The sequence below is a fragment of the Pteronotus mesoamericanus genome, unplaced genomic scaffold, assembly GCF_021234165.1.
Source record: "Pteronotus mesoamericanus isolate MK-2021 breed Mesoamerican mustached bat unplaced genomic scaffold, CSHL_Meso_final contig_53, whole genome shotgun sequence".
In the NCBI taxonomy this organism is placed as follows: Eukaryota; Metazoa; Chordata; class Mammalia; order Chiroptera; family Mormoopidae; genus Pteronotus; species Pteronotus mesoamericanus.
The window spans coordinates 6935482-6962266 of NW_026555195.1; the positions used below are offsets into that span (position 1 = coordinate 6935482).

At 42.8% G+C, this 26785-nt stretch overlaps 1 protein-coding gene across 2 annotated transcripts; it reads left to right on the forward strand.

The window, feature by feature from the left end:
- ACAD8 (acyl-CoA dehydrogenase family member 8) lies at positions 1-22639 on the forward strand. Of its 2 annotated transcripts, XM_054579478.1 has the most exons (11): positions 1-211; positions 5743-5843; positions 6259-6428; positions 7057-7166; positions 7575-7651; positions 8053-8190; positions 17766-17901; positions 17997-18094; positions 18435-18587; positions 19231-19333; positions 21760-22639. In XM_054579478.1, the coding sequence occupies exons 1-11, from the start codon at positions 103-105 to the stop codon at positions 21810-21812; spliced, it is 1248 nt and encodes a 415-aa protein (XP_054435453.1). In that variant the 5' UTR covers positions 1-102; the 3' UTR covers positions 21813-22639. The 2 variants fall into 2 exon arrangements, with proteins under 2 accessions (XP_054435453.1, XP_054435454.1); XM_054579479.1 differs by lacking the exons at positions 1-211; positions 5743-5843 and adding an exon at positions 5856-6151.
- Positions 22640-26785: the final 4146 nt, after the last annotated feature.

Genomic DNA, 26785 nt, shown 5'->3' on the forward strand with positions numbered 1-26785 from the left:
CTCCCAGGGCGCGCGGCGCGGGGCGTGGGGATGAAGGCTTGGCCGCCGGGTTCGGGCTGTGAGAGACGCGCCTAGCGTACGTGCTTCCAGTCCTTGGCTGCTATGTGGCGGAGTGGATGCCGGCGGCTAGGAGCGTGGCGCAGCTGCCCTCGCGGTCGTCTCCGGGCCCTCGCCGGCAGCGGCCGCCGGAGCTTGGTCTCCTGCATCGACCGTAAGGCTCACCCCGGGGAACAGGTGTTCGGGACCCGGACTTGGGCCGTGATCTCCGCGCCCACGGAGCGCTCTGTCACCCCGGGGAGGTCGGCACCACCGTCAGCCCCGGGCTCTCACCCCCCCACCCCCATTCCTCTTTCCGCCCTCCTCTCTGTCTCCGGGAGGTCACCCCCGGCTCGGCTTCTCCCCCGGGCCGCGATCTTATCCACCTGGGTGGCTTTGGCGCTTCTCACTCTTTCCGACCTCAGTCCACCTGTTGCGCGCCTGAGCCCTGTCAGCCCCTTCTCCCCCTCCACGCCCACACGCCCGCCCCCGGAAGGAGCGTAGGTACGAAGCCAGGCTCCTGAAGCGTGTGACCTGGCCAGGCCCTTCACTGGTTCTGGAGCGCTGTGTACCTCGCTATTTAGTCAGCGGCACTGACTGCAGCCGTCTGGTGTGGATGAATCGAATTCATACCTTTTTTTTTTGGTCAGATTTGGCAAGTGTATATATATGTATGTGTATGTATGTATGTATGCATGCCACGGAATATTAGTAATTAGTTTATGTGTGCTGTGAAATGAACAAGGGTTAAAATCGCTTGTCTAGAGGGACTTGGAGATTCTTGTCTGAAACTATGTCTTCCTACTGCATGGGGGCCCTGCAGCTAAAACAGCTTAGTCCTTGTTTCTAATGCTATTTACTCCTGTATTGTTCAGCTCCTCCTTAAACTTACTTTGTATTATCAACCTCTTGATAACGTGTTTCGTAAGTTTACTTATGAAATGAGTACAATAACTAAGAACTTTACATTTATCCTTACAACTCAGATACACTGTTATCCCTGCTTTTAAATAATGAGTGGATGCTTACAGAGGTGCAGAAACTCGCGACTTCGGTTTTTTTTAAATCATAACAATAGGTCATAAGGGCAGTAAGAATGTAAAAAATGGTGCTGGTGGTGATAGATGAAAAAAAGCTCCAAGTAATACAGATTTGCTCAAGTATTTAGATTTTTTTAAAGATTTTATTTATTTTTAGAAAGAGGGGGAAAGAGGGAGAAAAAAGGGGCAGAGAAACGTCAACGTGTGATTGGCTCTCGCGGCGCCCCCTACTGGGGACCCTGCCCGCAACCCAGGCACCTGCCCTGCCTGGGAATCCAATGAGCAACCCTCTGCTTCGCAGGCCAGCACTCAGTCCACTGAGTCACACCACCCGGGGCTCAAGTATTTAGATTTTATAACTTTACACCTATAGCTGTAAAACGATTTTACTGTGGAAATTCCTAAAGAAAAACATATTGCAAGAGGGGAACTCTCAGAGTTCACAGACCTGAATGTCTGCAGGGACCAGGGAAGTGACTTAGAATAACAGGGAGGGGTCCGGATGACCTAGGCCGCCGAGGAGATCCCCAGCCACTTTGTGCCTGTCGGTCACCTAACCCCTTTTTTCCTTCTGAAATATGTATTTTTAAATTTTAAATAAATGATTTAAAAAAAATAGTCTATGAATAGTCTATGAATCCCTTAGATTGATACTTAGGTCTAGAAAGTGCACTAAGGTATGGACTGCGGTTTTCTTCTCAGTGACCTAACACACCTTCACAAGGTGCTGCCCTGGTCCAGCCTGAGAACTTGGTAAACAAGGTCACCCTTGCTGATAGCAAAGCAGAGAGGGAGTTGTTCTGTCCCTCGGTAGGTTAAACAGGAGTATTTCTAGCAGCCAGTCGTGTAACTTCAGCCAGTAAAGTGCTTGTTCATGTTTTTAAAGGGAATTATCTTTTAAATAGTAAAATAAAAGGAAATTGTCCTTTCAATATATCGTCCAACTTTTAAAATGTCAAATTAATGGAAGTGGTCAACAAATACTTCTCATTGTTTCATTTTATATTTTAATGTGAAAAATAATTTTTAAGAAAATTGTGATTTTATTATATTTTAACATATATTACACACATATATAATTTCCTCATTTTACAGTATTACCATTTTGCAAGTGAGGAAGTGTACTCAGTGTCTAGTGGAGTCCCCTCAGTTTGCAATCCAGTAGCTGAGTGTACAGAGGTACCTGACTTACTGAACATTGCACAATTAATAATTTCAGAACCAGAGCTCAAATGAGTTAATTCCTTGACTAGCGCCCTTTTACTATAATTTGCTACAAATTCCCAAGCATTCCTTGAACACCAAGATTCTCAAATAGAACTATTGAGTCTGTACTTTGGATGCTTTTAAGGATTATTATATTATTTGAAGTTGTTCTTTGTGTGTGTGTGTGTTCACCTCTAATACTTCTGTTGCTACCCAATGAAGACTTTCATCTCATTTGGACCCTTTTTCTATTTAACTTTACCATTTGTGTGTGTGTGGGTGAGTGGGTGGGTGTGCGCGCGCGCATCGATGGTGTGTTGGCTCCTTGATCTCTGCCAGTAGCTTCAGCAAACTTCATGAGGTTTTGTGTTGTGTTATAGTGTGTGTTTTCTGGGAACTTAGGTATTTTTAATAACCATACTTTCTTGTATAGGTTTTACTTTTTAACTTGCCTTTTCCACTTCTTTTTCCTCCAAGTAATGCTTTCCTTTCATTAGCATCCCTTTAGCTAAAACTATTTGTTTTCTTAAAAAATGTAACTATGTTGTATTTACTTATACATGATTTGCATACACCTGTTCCCTGTTATTTACCTAGGATGCAATTAAAATTTATTTTTTCCTTGAACTGCTTGTTTTACTGTCAAAAAAAAATAACAATGATAATAATAACTGTAAACATTTATTGAGCTCTTGCCGCGACTGAAATCCTGTAGCGCCTCTCTTTCCACAGTGAGATGTTTGCAGTACTACAGCACTGCTCCACAACGGCCAGTGAACACTCTTTGGTGAACGGTCATTGAGCTTCGGTCTACAGGGCATTTCTGCACCATTATGCAAATGAATGACCTGACTCCTAGTTGGAAAATCATGAATTGTTTGATATATATTTAAACTATATACTATATTCTATACTACACTAAACTATATTCTATACCCTAACTATATTTCTCAGGGTAACACCTAACATCCCCATCTGCTCTGGGCTTCTCAGGCCTAATCTTTCATCCTCACAACTGTCCATTTCTGAGTTTCCCATTCTAATGAGAGTCCGATGCACACAGACGGCTTTCTCCCGCCTCACAGAGGAGGTACCCTGATCTGCCCCCGGGGAAGCGGGCTCTGCCACCTGAACTTGCTCTCTGCTGGAGGGGCTGTGCGGTGTTGGCATTAGGCACTGAAGTAAATTTTTGTTGAGTGTGGCTCTGTAGTCTTCCTTTAGTGTTCCTTAGCATCACCCCAGAATGACCAGATTAGCCCTGCAGAATGAAACCTTACTGGGGTGTTCAACCTGCCGCCCACGGGCCGCACGCAGCCAGGGTGGCTATGAATGTGGCCCAACACAAAATCGTAAATTTACTTAAAACATTATGAGGGTTTTTTTTTGTGATTACGTGTCACAATGTATTTAACATGTGGCCCAAGATAGGCCTTCCAGTGTGGCCCAGAGATGCTGAAAGGTCGTACAGCGAGGTCGTATAGAGCCCTGCGTTTTCTCTTCCCGTTCACTCCACTTTTACAGCTACCAATGTGGCTCCGGGCTCCACTGTACCTCCAAGCCTAGGCACACACTCCTTCATTTTCTCTTGGCACAACCGAGGCCGGTGGTCCTCTCAGAACAGCAGTAGTAAGGAACAACAAAAGAGTACGAAGTGTGAACATTACAGGTCTGATTCACCCTGTGCAGGTCGCTGATCTTACTGGGGTGTTCTGGCTCCCCGGATCTGTGGTTCCATCTTTTCTAAATTCTCTACACAGTCCCCACAAGGTTGCCTTTTCTTACAGAAGCTTTGCCTAGGTCTTGACTCTCAGCTCTTGGCCTGCCTCTAGCTGGAAGTTGGTATCACCCTGCAAAACAGGAGGCATACTTTAGACCTTACTTTACTAGACAGTTGACTTACAGCTCTGCTTCCCAATTCAATCCTCTCTTACTCCGTGTAGTTTTTGAAAAATGGGTAAAAAATAGTGTTCATGTCATTAGGGGAAATGACTCATTAAAGAAAATTTGTAATGATATTGTGAATCACATAGTCATTCTGTTTGATGTAAGCAGGTATAGGTATCTTCCTCCTAAAAAGTATCTTCCCTGATGAAATACTCACAGCGTAGTCTTTCATAAGAAGTTTAAGGCTCTAGAGAAACCTCTTCCCGTGGAGCCATACTACCTGCCTATTGGTGTTGCTCAGTTAATTCATTGTCCTTAACTCTTTAGGTATCTTAGACCTAGAAGTGAAGGAATTACTCAAAGTCACAGCACTGATAGTTAGGCTAGAAAAGGTTCTAAGATTCTGAGTCCATGGAGTGAAAACAGATTAGTAAGACCTTAACCATGTTTTAACACTGAAACACTTTCATTAACATTGTTCTCAAATGTCTGAGACTTACTAAATGCATGGTCTTATTCTAAGATCTTTTCCTTAATTTTGAAAGTAAGCCAAAGTATATGTGTCTTCCTTTCCTAATTGATCTTTTAAAATGAATGTTGGTGCAGAAAGACAGCAATAGACAGGTACATGTGGATAGGACACTGTTCTCCCAGGATATTAACACAGCTCAGGTAGGACAGCCTAAAGGAAAGACATGTTTGCTGTAATTTGAGAATCCACGTGTGTTACTATTTTAATGTGGATGTATGAGGAGGTAGAGCTAAAGAAGAGAACTGAAAGAATAACTAGGAGGTAAATGAAGTCAGCCAGTCCACTTGGGAATAAAGGAAGACGGGAAAAGCTAGTAATACGGGGTTTGCGAAAAAGCTTGTTTAGTTTTTTTCTATACAATGACTCTAGTAGCACTTAATTGTCTTTAACTTCATTTGAAACAATTTTGTTAGATTGTATTTTGACAGCTGTCATTTCAGCGTTCAATTTAAAAAAAACTTAGTGAAGTTGGTGAATTTAGGTGTAGCCATTTTAAAACTGAAGATGAAAGAAAATGCACAACATTTTTGACATATCATGCTTTATTATTTCAAGAAAGGTAAAAACGCAATTGAAACACAAAAAAAGATTTGTGCACAGTATGGAGAAGGTGCTATGATTTATCAAATGTGTCAAAAGTGGTTTTTGAAGTTTCTTGGTACTGTTGACATGTTAGCCAAATAATTCTTTGCTGTGGGGCTGTCTTATACTTTTGAAGATGTTTAGCTGCACCCCTGGCCTCTATGCACTAGAAGCCAATAGCAGGAGACAGCCTACATACTCCAAATGGTCAAATCAATAAAGTTATTGGTGAAAATGAAAAATTTGTCTTTTATTTTACAGAAAAAACTAAATGGACTTCTTGGCCAATCCAATATAGCAAAGAAACTGAGTATCGCTGGGTGATGTCATTCTTTGGGTGTTAAAAGTGCTGTGTATGGGAAATGCTCTGGCAAGTCTGTCCCAGCTTCACGCTGCTCCTTATTTATGGTACCCTCCCTGGACCCCTGTTCTGGAACTGAATATATGCGATCTTGCCCACAGCTTCCATCGGACTAAATGAAGAACAGAAAGGATTTCAGAAAGTGGCCTTTGACTTTGCAGCCCGGGAGATGGCTCCACATATGGCAGAGTGGGACCAGAAGGTAGAAGTTTTTCTGTGGCTAGATGTTCCAGCAAATGCCTGTCTTCACCCCTCGTAATCCTAACTGTTCATTGTTTATTTTCCACTTAAACATGGGAGTCCTCGTAATGAAGTGATTCCTTTTTTAGAGGGCATTCTTATCGTCTTGAAGATACCTGTTTTGTTTTTATTTTATTGCACAAGGATTTAGACTACTTCCGTAACCAAGGCAGTTGTATTGATAGTAAAAAGAAACTTTAATGCCAGAAAACCAGTCCTTATAGAATGCATTTTAACTGATGCCGCTGACTAGATGACAGGCATAGCAAGGTAAGAGAATCCCTATACTTCCAAATGCAAACGTGCTCATCCCTTGTTATGCCCTCTGAAGGAAGGCCACCTGCAAATCACTAACAACTCTGCTCTCTTGTGCATAGGAACTGTTCCCAGTGGACATGATGCGGAAGGCAGCCCAGCTAGGCTTCGGTGGGGTATACGTACGAACAGATGTGGGTGGGTCTGGACTCTCACGGCTCGATGCCTCTGTCATCTTTGAAGCCTTGGCTACAGGCTGCACCAGCACCACAGCCTATATAAGCATCCACAAGTGAGTGCGCCAAGTGTGGAAAGCACAATCAAGTGCTCCCATGGGTTGACTAGGAAATTTCAGATAAATAGGAAAAAGATTGATCTTTTCAGGTTGTTTGCCTTTTGAGAACGAGACTGTTAAAGGTTTATACTAGGTCTGCTGCTGCCTGTTGGACTTGAATTTGTCTTTGTGTATGTTGCTCAGAAAATCAGGTCTGCCTCCTCTTCTCCCAAATCTTAGATTGGCACCAAAGAGACTTCTCCAGTACAGTGGTTAGGGCCCTGCTTTCCTTTTCTTCAACCCAAAGAGGAAACCTCCAGAAATTTGGGAAAGTACATAAAACTCTTAGCATTTTAGGGAGCTCAGTTAGGGAGCTACGTGGAAGTAGCCGGAGCATTCAGGTGAGAACTGCCTTGGCCCAGGTCATCTCTGGGTTGTACCTGTCCCAAAAATAGGGTATAATCCAGGCCTTTCCTTTAAAGTTGAATCTTCTCAATTGTGACTTTTCCCTTCCACTCTCTGTTCTGCTTCTGTCTACCTTTCTTTGTTTTCTTTCTCCCCTCCCCTTCCTCCTCAAACTTCCTTTCCCATCTTTACCTCTGTGAGTGTCTTTTGTTCTTGTATACCTGTCTTGTATACCTGTCAGCATGTGTACCTGGATGATCGATACCTTTGGAAATGAGGAACAGAGGCACAAATTCTGCCCGCCGCTCTGTACCATGGAGAAGTTTGCTTCCTACTGCCTCACTGAGCCAGGTGGGTTTGCCGTACTGCAGGTAAGATGTTACTCAGGTGAAGTCACTGAGTGCTCCTTAGCCTGTTGATGCATATAACCATTATTTGCCAGAAATTTGGTTTTAGATTAACAGTTTCTCATGACTTGATGGTGCAAGACTAAGAGGCCTCTAGGGCAAAGTTTCTCCAGGCTCCTTGTAGGAGGCTCACTGCAAGACAGTGCAATGAACATGGAAAATGGTCTGACTGCTGTATGCAACTTCTGTCAAGGACAGAGAGTTCCTTGGGGGGTCTCAAGTTTGAAGTGTCAACCTGTGAGCTGTTTGTCATAAGGGAAGGTTTCCTAGGAGATGGAGCTGTGCTGGAGCTCCCTTAACCTCTCTGACTTTCTCCTCTGCCCTCTCTGCTTCCTCTCTGATCCCGCCTTAGGCAGTGGGAGCGATGCTGCCTCCCTCCTGACCTCAGCTAAACGACAAGGAGATCATTACATCCTCAATGGCTCCAAGGTACCAGTGTGCTCTCCCCGAACAACTGGGAGATTGTTTCCATCCTCTCGCTGACGTCGCCTGGATCCTTGCTATCTGCGAGTTAATATTCCCATAGGACTTTTTTACATGCTAGGAAGAGAACCTGTGACCCATTTCCCTGTATCACCTGCATTGTTTCTGTCTCTTCTGATCTGGTTCCAGATAATTTCACCCATTTTGGCCTCTCCTTTTTACAGTCTCATCAGCTAGGCCCCTGATTTCCTAGTCAGTGCAGTTTCTTCTTAGCCTTCCTCAGCTGCTCTGTGCCAGTGTGCCACATCGTGTCCTGTTGTCAGAAGGACCCCAGCTGTTCTCCCGGGTGGTAGGCTCTGAGGACTCATGCGCTCCCTGACCCCTGTGCCCCGCCTCCAAACCCGCAGGCCTTCATCAGTGGTGGAGGCGAATCAGATACCTATGTGGTTATGTGCCGAACAGGAGGACCAGGTCCCAAAGGCATCTCGTGCATAGTTGTTGAGAAGGAGACCCCTGGCCTCAGCTTTGGCAAAAAGGAAAAAAAGGTAAGTGGCTACCGACAGGAAGCAATTCAAGTTACAGTGCTGCCACCTCCAAACCAAGCTCTGCTCTATTCCTGGAAATAGGTTCATATACTTTCTGACTTGCCTTGGAGGCAGTTGCTTCTAGTAGGATTTTGACAGGAACATATAAAATATAATAGGACATTGTTAACAACCAGCAGGCCACTGGCAAAAGTGGGAGAGTCTGCCAGTCAGGGGCGCAAGCGGCCTGTTTTGATGAGAGTAATTTTTCTGTCATCTCTCCCCTTTCCATGTTTGGCCTGTATTCTTATCCAGCTTTATATTGGTGCACTCTGTTATCTCAAGAAGAACTACTTATAGAAGATTTGATGTTTACTAGAAGTCTCAGGAATGATGTTTTTGGGCCACTTCTTTAAATAAAAATAAAGTATAATTCATTGATGTTTGTGGGTATTTCAGTAATGTTCAGAGGAAGAGTGGTTCTTAGAGTGCTTTGAGAAGACATTTTTAGGATTAAGAAATCTGAGAGCCAGGTCATGAGCAGTGAAACTATAATTATGTAACTATAGCTGGAAATAAGGGTGAGACCCATTCCGATTCATTAGGCCAGGTGACCAGAACAGTCACTTAGCTCCTATATGTACTGTTACAGTTAGGACTTTGGGGAAGAAGTCAGGTAATGAAATAACCCCTAAATATACCTCTTTTATAGTACCCAGTGTTTCCAAATTTCCCTGCTTGACCCTTTCTGATCCTTTGTAACTGCCAAGGAGTTACCAATGCCCTTTTTATAATGTAGCAGATACTTACTTACTAGACACGTACTGTATGCAAAACTTTATGCTAACTCCTAGAAGCATACAAAAGTCACTTCTAGCTTTAAGATTATAAGACATATGCTGTCTTATCTGTGTAAGAACATATATGCTATGTGTGATACATTGTGTTGGCCAAAAAGTCTGTTTAGTTTTTTCTGTAAAATTATAAGACAAATTTTTCATTTTCACTAATTGATTTGGGTATTTGGAGTGTGTCAGCTGTCTCCTGCTTTTGGCTTCTAGTGGGTAGAGGCCAGGGTTGCATAACATCTTTGAATGCATAAGACAGCCCCACAGCAAAGAATTTTTGGCCAAAATGTCAACAGTACCAAGAAACTTCAAAAACCCCTTGTGACACATTTTGACCAGTCACAACACCTTCTCCATACAGTGTACAAATCTTTTTTTGAATTTCAATTGCGTTTTTACTTTTCTTGAAATAGTAAAGCACAATACACCAAAAATGTTGGACATTTTCTTTCATCTTCAGTATTAAAATGGCCACACCAAAATTCACCAACTTCGATAAGTTTTTTTTATTATTTTTTATTTTTTTTAAGATGTATTTATTTGTTTTTAGAAAGAGGGTAAGGGAAGGAGAAAGAGAGGAGGAAAAACATCAATGTGTGGTTGCCTCTCATACACCCACTGCTGGGAACCTGGCCTGCAACCCAGGCATGTGCCCTGACTGGGAATCGAACCAGCAAGACTTTTGTTTGTAGGCTGACACTCAATCCACTGAGCCACACCAGCCAGGGCGATAAGTTTTTTTTAAAATGCAAGCTAAAATACCAGCTGTCACAATCTAAGAAAGTTGTTTCAGATGAAGTTAAAGACAACTAAGCTCTACTAGAGCCATCATATGGAAAAAACTAAATAAGCCTTTGGCCAACCTAGTGTAAGATATATAGCTATAGGATTTCTAGATCCTAGGAATGTCTGTTTTGGATTATAAAACACAGAATGGCTTATGTATTCTGACACATAATTTTACAGGATCCGGTTATACTGATTCAGGTGTTTGATATGACTGTTTCAATACACATATTGAGGTCAGAACTTTCTGTTCCATTTTTACTTCAGGTGTTTATGTTCTAGCTGGGGAGATAAGTTCAGAGGTAGCCACCGTACAGGCCAGTACTGGAAGGTTTCAGACTTGTGGTGTTGAAACTGGGAGAAACGACCCCACAGGCTCAATTGCCTGCCACCACGAAAGGCACACTTATGAGACAGGTTCTGGTAAGAAGGAAAGTGGCTTTATTTCAGGTGCCTGCAACCTGAGAAGATGGCAGGCTCATGCCTTAAAAACCATCTTCTTGTCTCCAGTCAAGCAAGTGATTCTTACAGGGAATTGGTGGGAATTCGGGAGAGGGAGATTTCCTAGGGTGGTAATGCGGACATGCAGTTTCTCTCAAGAAAGGGAATTGGGAGTGAGGGGAGGGGAAGCAAAGACCAATGAATCAAGACCAGTTCATATATTGCACTAACTCTAGTCTCCATTCAGCCTAATTATTTGCAGAACTTGTTCTTGTTCTGCTATTATCTTGTGATGTATGTCAGCCAGACATCTGTGGTCCATTGTAGGGGTCAGTGCTCCTCATTCTGGGAACAGGTTATTCAACTATAAGAAGAACTTGGCCAGAGGGGTAAAATAGAGTTGATTAAAAGCACAGGTTAATTTGTTACAGAAGGCATAATTTGGATCACTAAACTAGTAATATTGAATCATGGTTACAACTCTCTACTGTCAATTCTGGCTCCACTTCTGGGGTGCCTTAAGGAGTAGTTTCTTGTAATTTATTAAGAAATAGAAGTTTTTGATCAGAAGCATTGAAGCATTTTTTTTAGCATTGAAGAAAGCCATTTTTGGAGGTTTAGACAATGTCTTACCAAATTTGCCAAAACAGCAGATGATTATTTTAAACATAAAATACATGAAAAAAATTAGTTAGCCTAAGTGTTAGAATCCCACCTAGAGTAGACCTAACCCTATCTGGTATCTATGAAAAGAAAGAAGAGTGCTAATCTGTAATTCCTTTTTCCATTCCTTCAAGTAGAGGGGGTGGGGGGTATGGTGATCTAATGTTTGCTGTAACCATGTAGCCTTTTGGTGAATCTCAGCGATACTGGTTTCTACTTACTAGCAGATCTCAAGAGGGAACAGTTTTCTGGTTTCCCCTGAACACATTAAAAGTGTCTGGAATTGGAGTGCATTTTCTGATCAAACCTGCAGGTGAAGTTGCTGCCTTTCTGGAGAAAAGGTTACTTGGGCGTGTAACTCACAGAGTACGTCCCGTCCTGGCAGAAGGATGGAACATTCAGACATACAGAGGAAGCTGTCTGATATCTTAAGGTCTCGGAGTTGGCATTCTAAAGGCTAGAAAAAGGTCTTTTGTTGCATCTGTCTGGTAACTCCTGCTATACCTAGATGATTTCCTGATTTCTTTTAGTCATTCTTGTATTTAAAACTGAATAAGCGGCTCCAGCGTCTACTAAAAAGTTAATTTGTTCCCCACTGTCAGTTGTACCTGGGGCTCCTAATGATGGTTTGGGAGGTCCCTGGGCCTCCTTATTTATTATTTGCCTATATGTTTCTTTTTTTACTTATTTTCCTTTTTTTAATGCCTCTTGCTAGGCACCCAGAGCTTTGCACCTTGGTGACCTTTTATACCTGGCCTTGCTCTGATCTTGTGTAACTGCCTACCACATTTTCCCTTCAATAATCTGGGCCCTGAAGCCTTTCAGGGAAAGGGTGCAGGATCTCTTCTGTAACTTCTTCCTGCTGAAGAAGGGTGACAACTTTCTTCTGGGCCAAGAGAGTCCTGCTGTTGGTCAGCGGGGAGATGAGGACTGGGCATGGGAGAAAGTGGTGATGGTGTCTGGAGGCGGCATTCCCTGAGTACGGACAGGGCTTGTAACCGGATGGGGACAAACTGTGTTAGAAATCTCAATATTATAGGGTAAAAGCTAGAAAAGTCAGGATCCAGTTCCTTTTATAAATGAAAAATAAAACTTGGAAGACAATTAACTGAACTACAGTCTAATGTCCATAATTGTGTATATAGAGTCTATGGAAATTCAATTTTTCTTTCTTTAAAATCACCCTTATTTTTATGAAAGAGCCAAATCAAGACCAATTAATTTAGCGCATTAACTCTAGTCTCAGTTCAGCCTAATTATTTGCATAAATACAAGAGGAATAGCAATTGATTATATAAGCTTTCTTAAATCTGCTTTGCTGGAATCTTATAAGAAATTTTTAGATTGAGCTTTAATTAGCCTCTCAGGACAAAGCACTAAGTCACACTGTTGCCATACCGCTTTGCCTGTAGTAGCTACGTGCTTGGGTGAGTTCCTCAAGTTCTCAAGGTCCCCAAAATGTCTTGTGGTTCTTCCTTTGCTATCTCCCAAGAAAGCAAGCATCATTCCTTACTGGAAAAGCCTGCCACAAACCATATGAATAAGCTAAGTACCAGGTCATTTCTCTAAGGGGCTTGTATCAGCTTGAAAGTCAATCTTCATTCCTTAAAACTTGATGGCGACCTCCGGAGTCTAATCATGTCACACCCAGACATGACATTGTCAAAGTCTTGGTAAATAAAACTGGCTTTATGTGTCCTGTTATGAAGAAATGAGATTCCTCTTGGATTTATGCAAACATATATTGCTATAAAAATAATAATTCTGGAGGGATTATGAGGGGAGAAAAAATAAATGTCTCGATATTGCTTATGAAAGTATAATTTACCAAATTGCTTTAAGAAAAAAACAACTTTTCTTATGTCTGGAAAACAAAAGATTAAAAATTAGCAATATTTTCAACAAAAAGTTAAAAAATTACAATTATTTTCAGTTCATTCAGTTCCACAGTCAGTTTTTGTTTATCCTGATTTGCCAGTATTTCCATGAATCCAGTTAGTCTAGAGTTCTACTAATCTTCATCCAGTTTTGATCTGAAAATTTTTCTCAGAAATATGTAATTAAGTCAGGATCCTTTTCATGGATTTTTCTGAAGATGTAATATATTTGCAAATGCATCAGGGCGAAACAATGACTCTCTCTAAATGACAGAAAAAAAACTTAAAATGACATGGTTATAGATCTGATTATAATGCAGTTGACAAAGGAATTAGCTTTCCTCTAATAACCTTTTAAAGTAACAAAATTACAAATGAAAGTATATCAGAACTTTGATGACTCTTGGCAATTTTTATATAATCTCTAGAATATTTATTTTAATAATATAAGTACATGTATATAAATAAAACATACAATGGTTATTATTTTTTTAATTTGACAAAGCTTCCCATGTACTTTTAAGTATTTCAAATAGGCTTAATCAATTTAAAATTTCTTCATAAGGAGAGAGAACAAATCCTTGAGGTATCCTGAGGGCCCATTCGAATGACTCAAAACCAATTCTAGCTCGAAAAAATCTTAAAATTTAAACCCTGGGAAACCCTGGGAAAGTTGTCAAACATACTATTTATTTACTCAAAGTGATAGCAAAAGGCCCTGACTTGTGAGACTCAGTGGGTTGGGCATCATCCCACAAACCAAAAGATCGCCATTCAGTTCCTGGTCAGGACACATGCCTGGTTTGCAGGCAAGGTCCCTGGTTTGGGGGCATGATAGGGGCAACCGATTCTCACGCTGATGCTTCTCTCCCTCCCTAGTTCCCTCTCTTCCCCTCCCTCTAAAAATATATAAATAAAATGTTTTTAAACAGTGACAACAAAAGTTTTCAAACACAACACAGGTTAGCAAAACTTTAGTTCTTAGGATTAAAAAGATGGGTTTTCAAATAACTAAGTACCTGATTAATATAATATGATGTAATTAACTTAATAATACATAGAATCTTTGCTTTCTAGGCAGATACAAGGGAAACTTTTTTTCCTTTTTAACAGACTGAATAAGGACCAAACAAATTTCGTAGTAGTTTACTTTTGATATTTAGGTTAATTTACTTAATTAAATTATTTAGCTTACCTATTTAATTTCCTATTAAGATTTCTATTTATAAGCCTTCTTACCATTCAGAAATAACCAGCTGTAGAACAATTTATTTTTTTAACAAGTATTGTTATACTTTGTATCTTTTATTATGAAACTATACAATTTCTTTCTAACTTAATTAGAATTCTTAACTGTTAGAAACCTTGATTTTTTTAGTGACAACTAAAAGTAATTCACATTCCTTAGATTGATACTTTTATGAACACATTCTATAACTTTTAAAAATGCATTTTTTTTATTTGGAAACACACTCACATTTTCAAAAGACATACTTCAAATAAAGTACAAGATATAGTCATAAACAGATCTAAATCTGTCCTTTAGCTTCTCTGCAATAAGAAGCCAAAAGTAGGCAAACTTAGATCAAATAATACTTCAGTATTATTTCAAAATATCCAGATTTTTAATAGCTTTCACCATTTAACCCAGCAAAACTCTGAAGTTTTAAGTTACCAAAGACTTTGGAAAACTATATTTAGGTATGTATAGTTGTTATAGAAAAGCTTTCTCAAAAACCTTTCATTTTAGTTTTATATATATTTCATTAGTTTGTTTCTAAAAAGTATTGTTTATGCTATTACAGCTGTCTCAGTTTTTCCCTTTCCCCCTCTTCCATCCAGCCCCCCCCCCCCCGTTTTCTCATGCATTTCCCACACAGTTGTCCTTGTCCATGGGTCATGCATATATGTTTTTTTGGCTAATCCCTTCACCTTCCTTCAACCAGTTTCCACCTCCCTTTATTTATTAAGTCTTAACAACTCTCTGAGATTTTAAAGTCAATTATTACCCAAGCCATTCTCTTGACAAATTTTGTAACAGAGATAAATAATATGAACTTATTCCTATAAACCCAGGCAAAACAAGCATATTTTATGTTAATAACTCTAAAAGACATTAATTAAACTTAAATCACCCATTTGGGTTCTTGGTGGTGATTGCACTCCTTCAGTGTGCTCAGAAGTGAGCTGTTTAATTTCAGAGTGTCCTTGACTTTTAAGAAGGCTGGAGAAGAGGCCAGGGGGGATGTCAGACTTGGGTGGAAGGTGGCTTGAGTTCAAAAAGTGCCATTTAAAAAATTTTTTAAAAATTCTCACTGAAGATACATTTATTGCCTTTAGAGAGAGAGAGAGAAACACTGATGTGAGAGAGACGCACTGATCAGTTGACTCCCTTATGAGCCCTGACTCGGGATGGAACCTGCAACCTAGGTAAATGCCTGCACTGGAGATTGAACCCATGATCTTTTGGTACATGGGATGACGCTCCAAACTACCAAGCCACACTAGCCAGGGCAAAGTGCCATTTTTTCCCCATGTTGAGGAGGGGCAGTTGCTCCTGCAGCTTCCACAGGTGGTGGCACTAATTCCCCCATAGTTCCCAGGACTGCAGCAGCTCCCACATCTCCATGAGGAGGACTGAGAGTACCTTAAATATTTATTTCTTCATTTTTTTTCTTCTTTCTGAGTTTTGCTATCTGGTAGAGGAGGCTTTCTAGATTCCCCTGCCTTCTGTACCATTAGCTTGTTTCCTTTTTTTGATGCAACCTGATTATGTAGACACACAGGCATGCACATATGGTATTTCATCCCATTTCCCAGCTGTAATATAGTATAATAATTCAAAGAATTATTCAGGAGCCATTCTCCCCCCAAATCAAGTATATATGTAGGCTAGGAAGTATTGCAATAAAAACTACGTTCTTCTTGGTCATTGACTTCTACCCTTAGTTAAGCCATTCAGCTAAAACACAGCTGAAGGGACTGCCTTCGGGGATAGGCCGCACTGCTCCCACAGTTACCAGCCAACAGAACCTTCCAGACACTTTTTTAAAAAAATAAAGCAGAGTTGTATCAGCACTGAAAACACAGAAAACCCGTAAGATGTATATATATATAAGCAGAACAGAGTGAGTACTCTTAACAGGGCTGGGATTTTCTGTCACAAAGCCTTGCCACACACTGAGCAGCGCCAGTCAATTCCTGTGGAATCCCAGATGGTTCACAAGAACCCAGACAGTAGGGCCGAAGGCTTCCCTAGTCATGCACACCAGGGACTTAACCAGTCACAGGCTTGTCAGCTCACCGGATAGCCATTTCCTTCTCCCAGCAGAGCGTAGCAAGCAGCCAGGACTGAGAGAGAGCCAGGGATAGTCCCTGAGTGAATGCACTCGGCAGCTGTTAGGGACTCCCGGGGTCTCTCCCAGGGTTGATCAGCCACAGACAGCCTAGGGAATCCCCTCCAAAGTCTGAGGACTTACCACAGGCTCTCATTTGCTCCTGGCTGGCTCTCCACCTCTGAAACTGGAACCGACGACCCTGCAGGCTCAACTGTGTGCTGCCACGAAAGCCAAACTTGTGAGACAGGTGCTGATGAGAAAGAAAAGTGGTTTTATTTCAGGTGCCAGCAATGTGAGAAGATGGTAGAGTTTGAAAGAAAACAAGATTGCTGCTGGCTCAAGTGACTGGGGATCCCTCAAGAGGCTTCATTTAACTAGACTGACAGAGGTTGGGACTAGGCTGTATTTCCAGCAGAGGGAGCAGAATAAGCAAAGTATGGATTTAAAAACCCAGTAGCACAGTGTGTAAACCAGCCTGCCTGGGGTGGAGAACACTTACAGGGGGCCTCTAGACTAGAGAAGACTGGGAAGGAAGGGTCGGGCTACATTTTAGAAGACCTTAACTCAAGGGCCGAGGCATAAAGTTTATCTTTCTGACAAAAGGGAGCTATTGAATGTTTTTCTACAAGGAAGTGGTAGTGATGTGAAGGCAATAGCGTTTTTGAGAGTTCCAAGGGAACTGGGAGATTTTATATAGTGTCGTTTTAAAATCTCCATCACCAAACCTCAGAGTTCTTGGAAGCTTTGGGGAGTACCTGGAGGAGGAGATAAAGAGTCAGGTAGTGAGAGCCTTACTCTATTTATATGAAACATCGGAATAAGATTTTATTTGAAGTAGCTCTGCTGGATTTCTAATGCAACTCCTTTATATAAGGGAAAACCGAGACCACAAAAATGCCCAGTGATTGTGCGAACGATGAAGAATACAGCTAGCTGGTTGCATGATAATGGACTATGTCTTAGGTATTCAGAATTCTCTCTGGGGCTTGTGACTGACACATTCAAGGATGTTCTGGTAAATCAGCTATTTGGGAAAACCAACCCCCCCGCCAACCCTCCTGGTTTGCCAGTTTTTGTGGTGTAACGCTCCCACCATGGCCGATGTCAGGCCACCAATGTCACCGAAAGCCAAGCTAGGAAAAGATATGCTTGTCTCTTGGGAGCTGGTGCTGGCACGTCACTGCATCTCTGCAGCTAATGCTGAACTAGGTGTTGCCAACACAGTGCAGCTTATTTATAATACCCCAGAAGAGCCCTAAGCTTGTGAAAGGGGAAGTGTGGCTATTGCTAATAATGCTAATGTCCTTATATAAGGACAAATAATCCAAATAATTCTTATCTATGTTTTCTAAAAATAAAGCATTGTACACACATAGAGGCACCCTAAAAGAAATTGTGAGACACACCTGTGAGTGGATTAATCTGGCAGAGTGGACATTAGAAAATAGATGCTTTTAATATGTTAAAAATGGTTTGCTGAAAAATATCTATCAAATATTTAAGTCTGAACTTTAATTTTTCCTCATTTTAAGTTCTCAAGGGTCTGACCTCAGGGGGATAGAACCGGTGTTTCCCAGGCTTCTGTGGAACACTGCCCCGGATGCGAACAGCCGGGTAGCCGTGCACTCCCTGCTTTTTGCCAGGTGGGGTGGAACTCTCAGCCAACCAGAGCCGTGATCTTTGAAGACTGTGCTGTCCCTGTGGCCAACAGAATTGGGAATGAGGGGCAGGGATTCCTTATTGCCATGAAGGGACTGAACGGAGGGAGAATCAACGTCGGTGAGAACAGGAAGGGGAGGGCCGGGAGGCAGCCGGCGGGGCAGGCAGGACTGCCCTTTCCGCTCAGTTGAAGTCCTGGCGCCCTTCCTTTCCAGCTTCTTGCTCTCTCGGGGCTGCGCATGCTTCCGTCATCCTCACCCAAGACCACCTCAAAGTTCGGAAGCAGTTTGGAGAGCCTCTGGCGAGTAACCAGGTAACTGCCCAGGTGTCTCTGCCTTTGCTTCCTGGTCTTTGCAGGAGACCTGCTCTGTGGCCCACATTCTCCAGGAGCGTGGAATTCTGCCCCGATCCGAGCCAGAACTGGTGCTCTTTGTATAGCAATAATTTTTCCCAGAGGTAGTAATGTAAGTGCAGGGCAAGCGAACTGGACTTAGAACTTGTAGGCAGTACGTTTTCTCTGTAGAAGAGGCAGGAAGCTTTGAGGCTTCGAGTCACTTAGGGAAGGCCCTTCCTTAGAGATGTCCTCCAGAGGGCCCCAGATCAGGTGCTGCTCCAGACCTGTCTCGTCAGCTCTCTTCTCCCTGTTGCCGTAGTACCTGCAGTTCAAACTGGCTGACATGGCAACCAGGCTGGTGGCCTCACGGCTGATGATCCGCAGTGCCGCAGTGGCCCTGCAGGAGGAGCGGGAAGATGCGGTGGCCCTGTGCTCCATGGCCAAGCTCTTCGCTACGGATGAATGTTTTGCCGTAAGTGATGCTCTCTGGCGCTCCCGGGCAAACAGGGAGCCCTGCTGGGTCAAAGGATGTTGAAAGGCTCAAGTCAACCCCTGGGATGCTTTAGGGATTGCCTTGGGCTTAAGGATATAAGTTCACTGTCCTGCAAGGGAGTGCTCATAGCTGGCTTTTTACCTGTCACAATGCCATTACACACCTCATTCTGTCATTGTCGTTTGGTTTTGGTCTAGATGAGATCTGCCTTTGGAAGACAGCTCAGAGTAGTAGCGCAGTACCTCTTGTTCAGACGTGCTGCGTTTACAGTGTTAGGGACAAAGCCATTTCCACGTGGAGGCTGCGCTGCTTCCAATGCACCTGAGCTTCCTAGAATCCGAGCCGTGGTGGTTGCAGGTGGCTCCTCCCTGAAAGCCAGAGAGATGGGGGTCTCTGCTTTGCCTGTCTGGTGGGAACTGACTAGATCAGTCAGTGAACTTCTCTTGTTGCCTTTGACCACAGAGAACATGGAGTCTCTTTTTAGCTAGGCTGGTTATCTGTAGGTTGTTCTTTCTCATATTAGTTCAGAGCAGGCTGCCAGTTTGGGGGCAGGGGTGGAGGCACAAGCCACTTGTTCTAATGTTCCCGAAACTCAAGATGCCTAATCCCTGTCTCCCTGCAGATCTGCAACCAGGCCTTACAGATGCATGGAGGCTATGGCTACCTGAAGGACTATGCTGTTCAGCAGTATATGCGGGACTCCAGGGTCCACCAAATCCTGGAAGGTAAACAGTTCCAGAGGTTATTCTCTTCCTTTCGGAATGGTTCTAGCATCCCCAGCCTCGCAGCTGGTCTCAGCGTTCCACCAGGCCCTGTCTGTTGTGGGGGTCCTGCCTCCTTCCTCCCTCCCCTGACCCGGCTCTGGAAGGGCCTGTTGGTGCCGTGCAAAGAGCCGGGAGGCTCTGGTTGGTCTCATGGGTAGGTCTTTGAATCACTTCCTGTCTCATCGTCTTTGTAAATTTTAGAGAAGGTGGAAACTGAGATAATACATGAAAAAACACTTTTAAAAAAGATTTTACTTATTTTTAGAGAGGAAAGGAGGAAGGAAGAAAGGGAGAGAAACATCAGTGTGTGGTTCCCTCTCATGCACTAGGGACCTGGCCCGCAACCCAGGCATGTGCCCTGACTGGGAATCAGACCAGTGACCCGTTGGTTCTCAGGCTGGCACTCAAGCCACTGAGCCACACCAGCCAGTGCATGAAAAAAACATTTTGAAGACTCCAGCAGTGACTGTTCTTTACTGTTATGAAGTGAGTACTTGGTCCCCAGGAATCCCAAAACTTCTGTACAGTAATTCACAGAACAAAAGTGAGCCAATTTGGTCACCACTGCCTTTACAAATTGGCTATCGGTCCGATAGTCTAAAAAATGTCTCATCAATTTTGCTACTGGATTGCTCATTAAAATTAATCCTAGTATGTGGGTATCTTCTCGGTAATCACAGACGCCCGGGAGGAGCAACGTGCAAGCTATTGGAGTCGTGCTCAGAGCGCGGCCTGCTCCGCTCTCCACACCCGTGCGTCTGTCTTGAAATTAGATCCCTGTGTTTCAGCTAGTGTAGGTAGCTGGGGCTGCGACACTGAAGGAAGAGCAGATGTGGCAAAGGCTTGTCTAAGTGACTTTCAGTGAAATAGCGTGGGTACTGTCACAGGGCACAGTGGAAGCCTCCGAGCATTGGCTTCCTGGACGCTTGCAAAGCACGCTTCTCAAACCTGAGCACAGGCGAAGCACCAGGAGGGCTTGTGAAGACAGATTGCTGGGCCTCGCCCCCAGAGGTTCTGACTCAGCCGGTCTTGGGTGGCCTGAGAATTTGCATCTGTAAGGAGTGTGCAAGTGAGACTGCTGCCGCTGGTCTGAGAGCCGCACTCTGGAGTGCCACTGCCCTGGCGCGACGTTCAAATCACGGGCGGGCGTCTGAAAGCTTCTGCTTCCTGCTAGACGCCTCCCCCTAAAGCCCCGCCCCCGACGGATGTTTACCGGTCCAATCGCCAGTGCTCCAATTACCATAGTTTGCCGTGTATAATACGCACTTTTTTTGCCCAAATATTTGAGGGGAAAATGAGGATGTGCATTATTCATGGGTAGTACGAATTCTGTAGCTATATAAATGTTTTTAATTCTTTTATTTATGTTTATGCGTTGAAAATGTAACTTGAGAAAGCAATAACGATATCCATAGGCAAAACAATACCCGTCAATACAAGTATCTAAATATAAATAAATTAAAAATTGAATTAAAAAATTACAGTGAAAGGGTTTTTTTCCTGAAAGTTTGGGCCAAAAATGTAGGTGCGCATTAAACACACAAAATAGGCTAAATTAGTCTTTTTCCTCTTCTGCTCCTACAGTTATTTTTTCACCCAGTATTATGAGTATAGAAGACTTTACCTCCATCATAACCCTGTCTTTTAACCCTGTTAGAATAAATGGGAAAAGGCAGAGACATTTATTTCAGGCCACACCATCTTCCACTCCTAGAAAAATTTGGGCATTGATCTTTATCACTTTCTTGTATCATGGACTTTGTTACTTGATAAATCTGAATATTTAGATTAGATTTTTTTTTTTTGAGATGTGTGGTTATTTATCCCTCATGGGGGTTCATATTTCTCTGCATTAAAGGCCACTGTAAAAATGAAGCAAGCATTTGACCCCCTTTTGGGGGAAGGTTTGTTCTTTTAAAATAGAGTGTTCTGATTACCAAAGAAATTGGTGTATTTATTGTTGAAAACTTATAAAATATAGGAAAAGGAAAAAAAAATCACGTTTCCACATCTAGAATGAATGTTTGACTCCTTTTATATTTAAGTCCAAAAATATCTCCTTTGGTTTTTTCTGTGCTTTTACAGATTCATTTTTTTTAAAGTAGAACTATACTATGTTTACACCATTTATTCTTCTTTGACTTAATAAAAGGATTTTTACCATCAGGTGAGGTTTTTTTAAAGTAAATTTATTTCTCACTTTCTGACACTTTTCTGTAGTTCGGAGAGAAGTCTGTGGTAATGTGGTCCCTCGCAGCAATAAAGGCGGCAACTGTCATTCACATCCATGACCACGTTGGGCTGGGCTTGGAGCACCCTGGTCAGAGCCTTGCCGAGGCCTCAGCCTTTGCTGCTACTGATTCCTTCCTTCCTGCTCCCCCGTACAGGCAGCAATGAGGTGATGAGGATGCTGATCTCGCGAAGCCTGCTTCAGGGGTAGCACCCAGACTCGGTGTTCTCGCGTGCTGTTTAACGTGCACCTTGACTTCGTATCAAGTCGATCCTTGTGGATGGTTCTGCTGCAGACGAGTCATGGATGAGACTGAAGGCCTGAGCTCTTGCAGGCCGACCCTTCACCGGGTGTTGGCAGCGCTGTGAGCTCTAGGGCCGGTGCAGCGTCTTCAGAGAGCTGGAGGAGCCACCTTGTTTGGGGGAGATACAAAAGGACACACTCTCTTGTTTTCCTGGTGCACACAGGCAACCAGTGAAGACACATCACCAGATCACAGGCCTCTCTGGAATCCACAGTATCTTGATTTGTCTGGTTCACAGGCTCCTCTTCCAAGGATTTGGGTACTTCCTGGGAGGGTTTTTCCTATTTATAAAGCAAAGACATGGGAAAGGAAAATGTAGTAAAAATGGACTCCTATCTTTTTCTGTCCTGTGCACCTCAGCTAAAGGGGCAAAAGGGCTCTGTGGGTGCACCTCCTTTATAGCACACCTCTGAAAGTCAATCATGATAAAACGAATATTAGGAAAACTTTGTCCCTAAGCTGTGATTTAGCGTGTATGTGGATGTCTGGACCACCTGAATGTCAAGGACGAAGGTCATTTGGAACTTCGAATATTTGTTGTTGCTTTCTTTTTTAGAAGCATGTGGTCTAGGAACGGTATTCAAAGTTTCTATAACACTTTCTAATAAGTACTTTGAGTATATTTTTTCCTATTGGTGTTTCTGTTTTCTTCTTTGAAATTGCTCCTCTTTTTAAATTACTGCATTGATAAATAAAGCCTACCCCTTTCTGTACCATCTTGAATTCTGCTGAATTTGGTTTTTACATTATTTCTCTGACTAAGCCTTTACCACTATTGTAAAATTTTTTATCATATTTAATTAAACATTTAAGTAGCTTTTGGAATAATAATAAAAAAAATCTCTCCTTGACCTAATTGGCTTTTTAAAAAATTTAAGCCCCTTAAATTACAAATAGCTTTGCAAACTAAGCATTGTTTATGATTTGTGAAAGTAGACTTAAAATAATATTTTAAAATGGAGACTTTTCAGAGAACCCTGTTACAAATGATCACTACATCACTCTATCCCTTCATACCTATAGAAAAAAGAAAATCCAAGAAACTTGTTAATTACAAGTCAGTCTTTAGTGAGACCAAAATGTACATCTTTAGCTATGACAAGTATTTTCTTTCTCAAATGCCTATCTTCTGAGAGGATCTGTGCTTGGCACTGCCCAGGGACAGGGTGTGCGTATACTGCGAAGTTTAATATTCTGCCTTTAAAGGCCTCATTTAGTAGTTGAGTACAAGGAAATGAGAGCTCTGCAGAAGAGAGTGAGTGAGCTGGGAAAAGTGAAGAGATTCCTGGAGATGATGGGAATTCAAATTAAGATTTTATGAAAAGAGAACCAAGAAAGTGGGTTTCAGGCAGGAAGGAACCAGGGTCAGAAAAAGTGAAGAATTTGTGTGGAAGTTGTTGACACTTTTTTTATTTTGTGCCTTGGATTTGGCACGGGAAAGAGAATGTCAGTAGAATCTGGAAGGAGAAGTTACGAAAACCAAGGTTTGGGTTTTATTTGTCCCCAGTGGGAGCCACAGGAAGTTTTTAATGAGGAGGATATGATGAAATTAATCTGTTCATAAGAAGTTCCTGGAATGTATATGCGGGATGAATGTGTGTGGGGAAAGGCATGCCCAGGCCATAGGTTCTTGAAGTAGTCAAGGTATGAGGCAATTTGAAGCTAAACTTGGAACGTAAAAGGAAAGAGCAGATGTGAGCAAAAATAGACCTGTGCTTAGGATGCCCACCGTGGAACCTGAAGGCCTGCCTGATAAGCGGGCTGCTTCCTGGCACTCCAGGGCTGACCGGCTCCTGTTCTGACCCGAAGCAAAAACAGGTGTCAACGGTGTCCTACAATGTATGCCCCTCATAAGTAGTTGATGAAATAAATACCAGTTGTTAGAAATGCATTCTGCACTATCCCCCTCAGTTACTGTTCAGAGTTCAGCTTCCCAGCAGCCTGGCAAGGGATTTGACCCCTGCATCAAGGACATAGTGAACTTGAAGCTAAACTATCATTGTTCACTTGGCTGTTCCAAAAATGTAACCAAAGAAGCAGAGCAGACGTGTTCAGGAAAACATCTGTGCTGGGTTCTATATTAGGTGTGCAATGTGTGCAGGTGACCAAATACTACTTGTCTGGGTCTGATGGACTGAGGTGGCTTGTAACTAGGAGAACAATTTCAGCCTGTGCCAGCACACGAAGGCACGCGAGAATGCTCTGGGGCACAGGCAGTCTCAGTGATCAGAACAGGACAACTTCAGTTAGAGCTGCATTTCCAAGTTGTCTGAACTCTGCAGTATCTCTTCAGAGTCACTTCCATCACAATACTAACACAGTTAAAGGGGAAATCTCTGCTCTAATTATATGTATATTTAAACAGAAGAATGTTTAGGTTACCTGTAAAAATTTATCCTTCGTTCTTTACAAACTTGGTAAGTTAAGACTACCTTGTTTACTTACTTGCTTTAGTGCTTATCTGGTGGTTCTTTCATTTTAAAATTGCTAGGACTTCTCCCAAGCACTTTCCTGTATGTTATCCTGTACATCTCTTGATTTTCACCAGGAAGTCCTTGCCCGAAGAAGCACTCAAGAGATATTTCTTATGTTGACAGGAATTGCATTGAGCAACAACCCTACTGAAAAGAGCAACTACCATAGCTGCTGCTGGGTGAAGGCTGGGCTCTGGATCCAGATTCCCATATTCACATTTGATCACTAGCTTTGCCACTTGGTGACTTTGAAGCAAAGCCATTTAAACTCTCTTTGGCTGTTTTCCTCATATATAAGTTGGAGATAAATTTTCTGCCTCATGGAATAGTGGATGAATCAAGTGAAAGAATACATATAAAGGGCTCAGACCAGAGTACATAAAGCACTCTCAAATATTAGTCAATATCATTAACCTAATTTTATAGATGAACAAAGATAACTGTGGAGAGATTAAGTGGCGTGCTCAAACCTACACAGGTGGCAGGCTGACGTTATAAGACACGTCTCTTCCAAGTACCACTAAAACATTTAAGATCATGACTAGTAGCCAATTACTGCTGACTCCCAAGTATGTTTGGGCTACTTCTCTTCCAGGAAAATGGCAGGATTACATTTCCCTTTTGCCAACTTGACGAAAACATAAGAGAACGTAAACACTAAGGTTTCTCCCAGGATCTTAGAAAGGGCCCAGACGCTTAAGCTTCATTAGCTTCACAGTAAATTTCCCATTGCCCCTCCTCTTTGCTTTATCTGTGCATTTCCATATACATTCTTTCCACTCAAAATCTGTTCTCCTTTCAGCACTCAGAAAGATTTGTTATTCCTGGGAATTATGATCAACCAAACACTGCATGAATGAATGCTCTCCAGGTAAATGTGGACAGGGAAGGTTGACTGCCACAGCACTATGACAAAGAGATCAGAACAGAGTGGGTCCCTGTGTTCCCACCTCAACAACTCCCAATTAGTAACACGCACTGGAAGAGAAGAGGGATTCAAAGAGGCCAGAGAGTAGTAGAGTGGGAGACCCAATGGACAAGTCTTTCCAACCAAAAATCAAATCTCAGATGCCTGATGAGCTGTGACAAATAGTGAAGGAGAAGGGAAAGAATGAACCAGGATAGACAGAATGTTCTTCTTTTTCTTTTTGTTAGATTATTACTTAGTTTTTAGAGAGAGAGGAGTGGCAGGAGAAGGAGGGAGAGAAACACCGATGTGTGAGAGATACGTCGATTGGTTACCTCTCACACATGCCCCAAGCCAGAATGCCCCTGCAACCCAGGCACGTGCTCTACCGGGAGGCGAACTGTGGAACAACACTCAACCAACGGAGCCACACCAGACAGGGCCAGAATGTTCCTTCCTTACTCAGAATGAAGCTAAATTCATCACAACTAGCAGGGCCCCAAGAGCTTCCACGGGCTCTAGGCCTAATTCAGTTTCTTTCATTCATTGGTAAATGAGGATAATGCTACATAGGCACCTAGTCCTTTCATTTTTCTCTCTGGCTATGTTTCTCCCTTGCCCCAGTTTTCTGGTCCACAGGCCAGAGCATCCGGGTCTGGTGGGAGAGCTGGAACACTCCCCTCCTGTCAGCACACACAGAAAGCAGCGTGAACTATGAACCACCGTAAGCGCCCAGCACAGTCCAAGGAGCTGTCAGTTCTCTGGAGCCCACAGAGGGGCAAGCGGATTTCACGCCACCCTGCTTTGGAAAAGGGGGGCCGGTGGTTTATTTCCAGCACGGTTCTATTCCGCTTTGGTTTGGTTTGGTTCTCCCCTTCCCCGGCTTTAATGTGGGCACTAGTTTCCTCAAGTGTTTGTAAAAACACTCCCAGACAGTTCGCTGGTTACCTTCCTTAACCATCACCCAGCATGAAGACCCTGAGCAGATCACATATTTGGGCCTTTCTATAGAAAATGCAGAAGTATCACAGTTTTCCATTTTGTCTAGCAACCAATTTGTAGGCTTAATGAGCTGTGAGATTCTTCCTCCAGATGTTAAGGTGATCAGAGTCAGAAATATACCTAATTCATCTCTTTATCCTCAGTGCCTTTTGGGCATATAATGGGAATTCAATGTTTATTGAACACGTAGAAAAAGATTGGGAAAACAAGCCATCGTTACAGGTGCAGTACTAATTGTAGCTGCTGGCGAGTCCCGTGTAGGATTAGACAAGGCCACCAAAAGTCAACTAGAGACACAAGAACATGGATGACCCTCCGGAAAAAGTGTGGTGAGTATGAAAGCGAACTCAGAAGGTCATGAACTGTGTGACCCCATTTATGTAGCATTCTTGAAAATAGAAGGGATGAAAGACAGGCTAGTCTTCGCCAGGGGCTAGATTGCGGGGAGGAGAAGAGGGGACAGTTCTGCATCATGATTGTGGTGGTGGCCACAAAG